Consider the following 1,391-nt stretch of genomic DNA (forward strand, 5'->3'; position numbering starts at 1 on the left):
TAAAAACCTGCTGCAAAATAAACTGAATGGAAAAGGGGCTTGAGACTGTCAGGGCAGAGTCTGTCGGGCGTCAGTCCTGCTTGGGCTGCAGCTGCCGCTTCCAGGCCTCATTCAAGTAAACTAGTCGTTTGTAGTTGATAATGAGAAGAAGGAAGTTCAGCACGTACGTGACAACGCAGATGATGCAGAACTCCTTCAGCACAAAGTACAGAATGTAGGCCAGGTACAGGGACCCCACGACCGACATGATGGAGGACGTCATGGGGATCAAAGCCGCCACGGTGCTTGCTGTCGTGCCTGTAAGAGAAGAGACGCGGGCTCAATCAGGCCTTGGCGCTGGAGAGAGGCTTTCTGAGTGACAAGGACTAACACTGTGTGACTTGCTGTAGTGATTGAATACTGATCTTCCTGCCAAACTCTGAAAATTGAGAACAGAAATACTGGTTTGTTTCGTTAAAATTATACAGGTTGACTCCAGCAAAATGCCAGTTTTTTGACTTTTTTTTTTTTGTTTGTTTTGAGACAGAGTCTCACTGTATCGCCCAGGGTGGAGTATAATGGCACAATCTCAACTCATGCAACCCTCACCTCTTTGAGTTTAAGCAATTCTCCTGCCTCAGCCTCCGGAGTAGCCAGGATTACAGGCACGTGCCACCATGCCTGGCTAATTTTTGTATTTTTAGTAGAGACGGGCTTTCACCATGTTGGTCAGGTTGGTCTCCAACTCCTAACTTCAGGTGATCCTCCTGCCTCAGCCTCCCAAAGTGCTGGGATTACAGGCGTGGGCCACCATGCCCGGCCAAATGCCAGTTTTATAGCTGCAATGTTTTTGATTTCTCAATCTTTCAGGTGAAATATTACTAATTTCACAAACTAACCTAGTTGAAAATATGCACACAAAGCAAATATGCAGTCTCACAATCACATTAAGCAATGAAGCTGACTTGTAACATCAACAGCCCCGAGACACCAAATGAATAAAGGGACATGAGGACCGCAGCCTTTTCCTAAACCGAGCTGCACACATTTGGTGAGAACCTTCTCTGGTTTTCACTACAGCCTCCCCATCTGTGGAAAGTAAAATTTGCTTTTCCATGTTTAGATCAGATTGATTAAAAATCCAAAATGAGAGGTGAGGTGGATAAGGGAAACCATATTTAGCTCGTTGGCTCCATGTGGGTCAAAACTGATCAAGAAAAATGGTGGACATGTGTGCTAACCCCAGGTTCTCAATACAAAAAGGCACCTAAAACCATGCACAGTCACTCATGCCTGTAATCCTAGCACTTTGGGAGGCTGAGGCAGGGAGATCATTTGAGGTCAGGAGTTTGAGACCAGCCTGGCCAACATGGTGAAACCCCGTCTCTACTAAAACATACCAAAAAAAAAAA

At 45.7% G+C, this 1,391-nt stretch overlaps 2 protein-coding genes across 2 annotated transcripts in view; one reads left to right on the top strand and one right to left on the bottom strand.

Annotated features, from left to right (window-relative positions):
* Window positions 1-1,391, top strand: part of GUSB (glucuronidase, beta) — an 88,412-nt gene that overhangs the window by 33,103 nt on the left and 53,918 nt on the right. The gene's annotated exons all lie outside the window — the stretch shown is intronic.
* Window positions 53-1,391, bottom strand: part of LOC105548721 (vitamin K epoxide reductase complex subunit 1-like protein 1) — a gene marked incomplete at its 5' end in the record, with an annotated part of 15,694 nt that continues 14,355 nt past the window's right edge. Inside the window, one exon of the mRNA XM_011992897.1 lies at window positions 53-297. Within this exon, the coding sequence (XP_011848287.1) occupies window positions 71-297 (227 nt within the window). The remainder of the gene's footprint in view (window positions 298-1,391) is intronic.

Source organism: Mandrillus leucophaeus, unplaced genomic scaffold (assembly GCF_000951045.1).
Source record: "Mandrillus leucophaeus isolate KB7577 unplaced genomic scaffold, Mleu.le_1.0 Scaffold42, whole genome shotgun sequence".
Lineage (NCBI taxonomy): Eukaryota > Metazoa > Chordata > Mammalia > Primates > Cercopithecidae > Mandrillus > Mandrillus leucophaeus.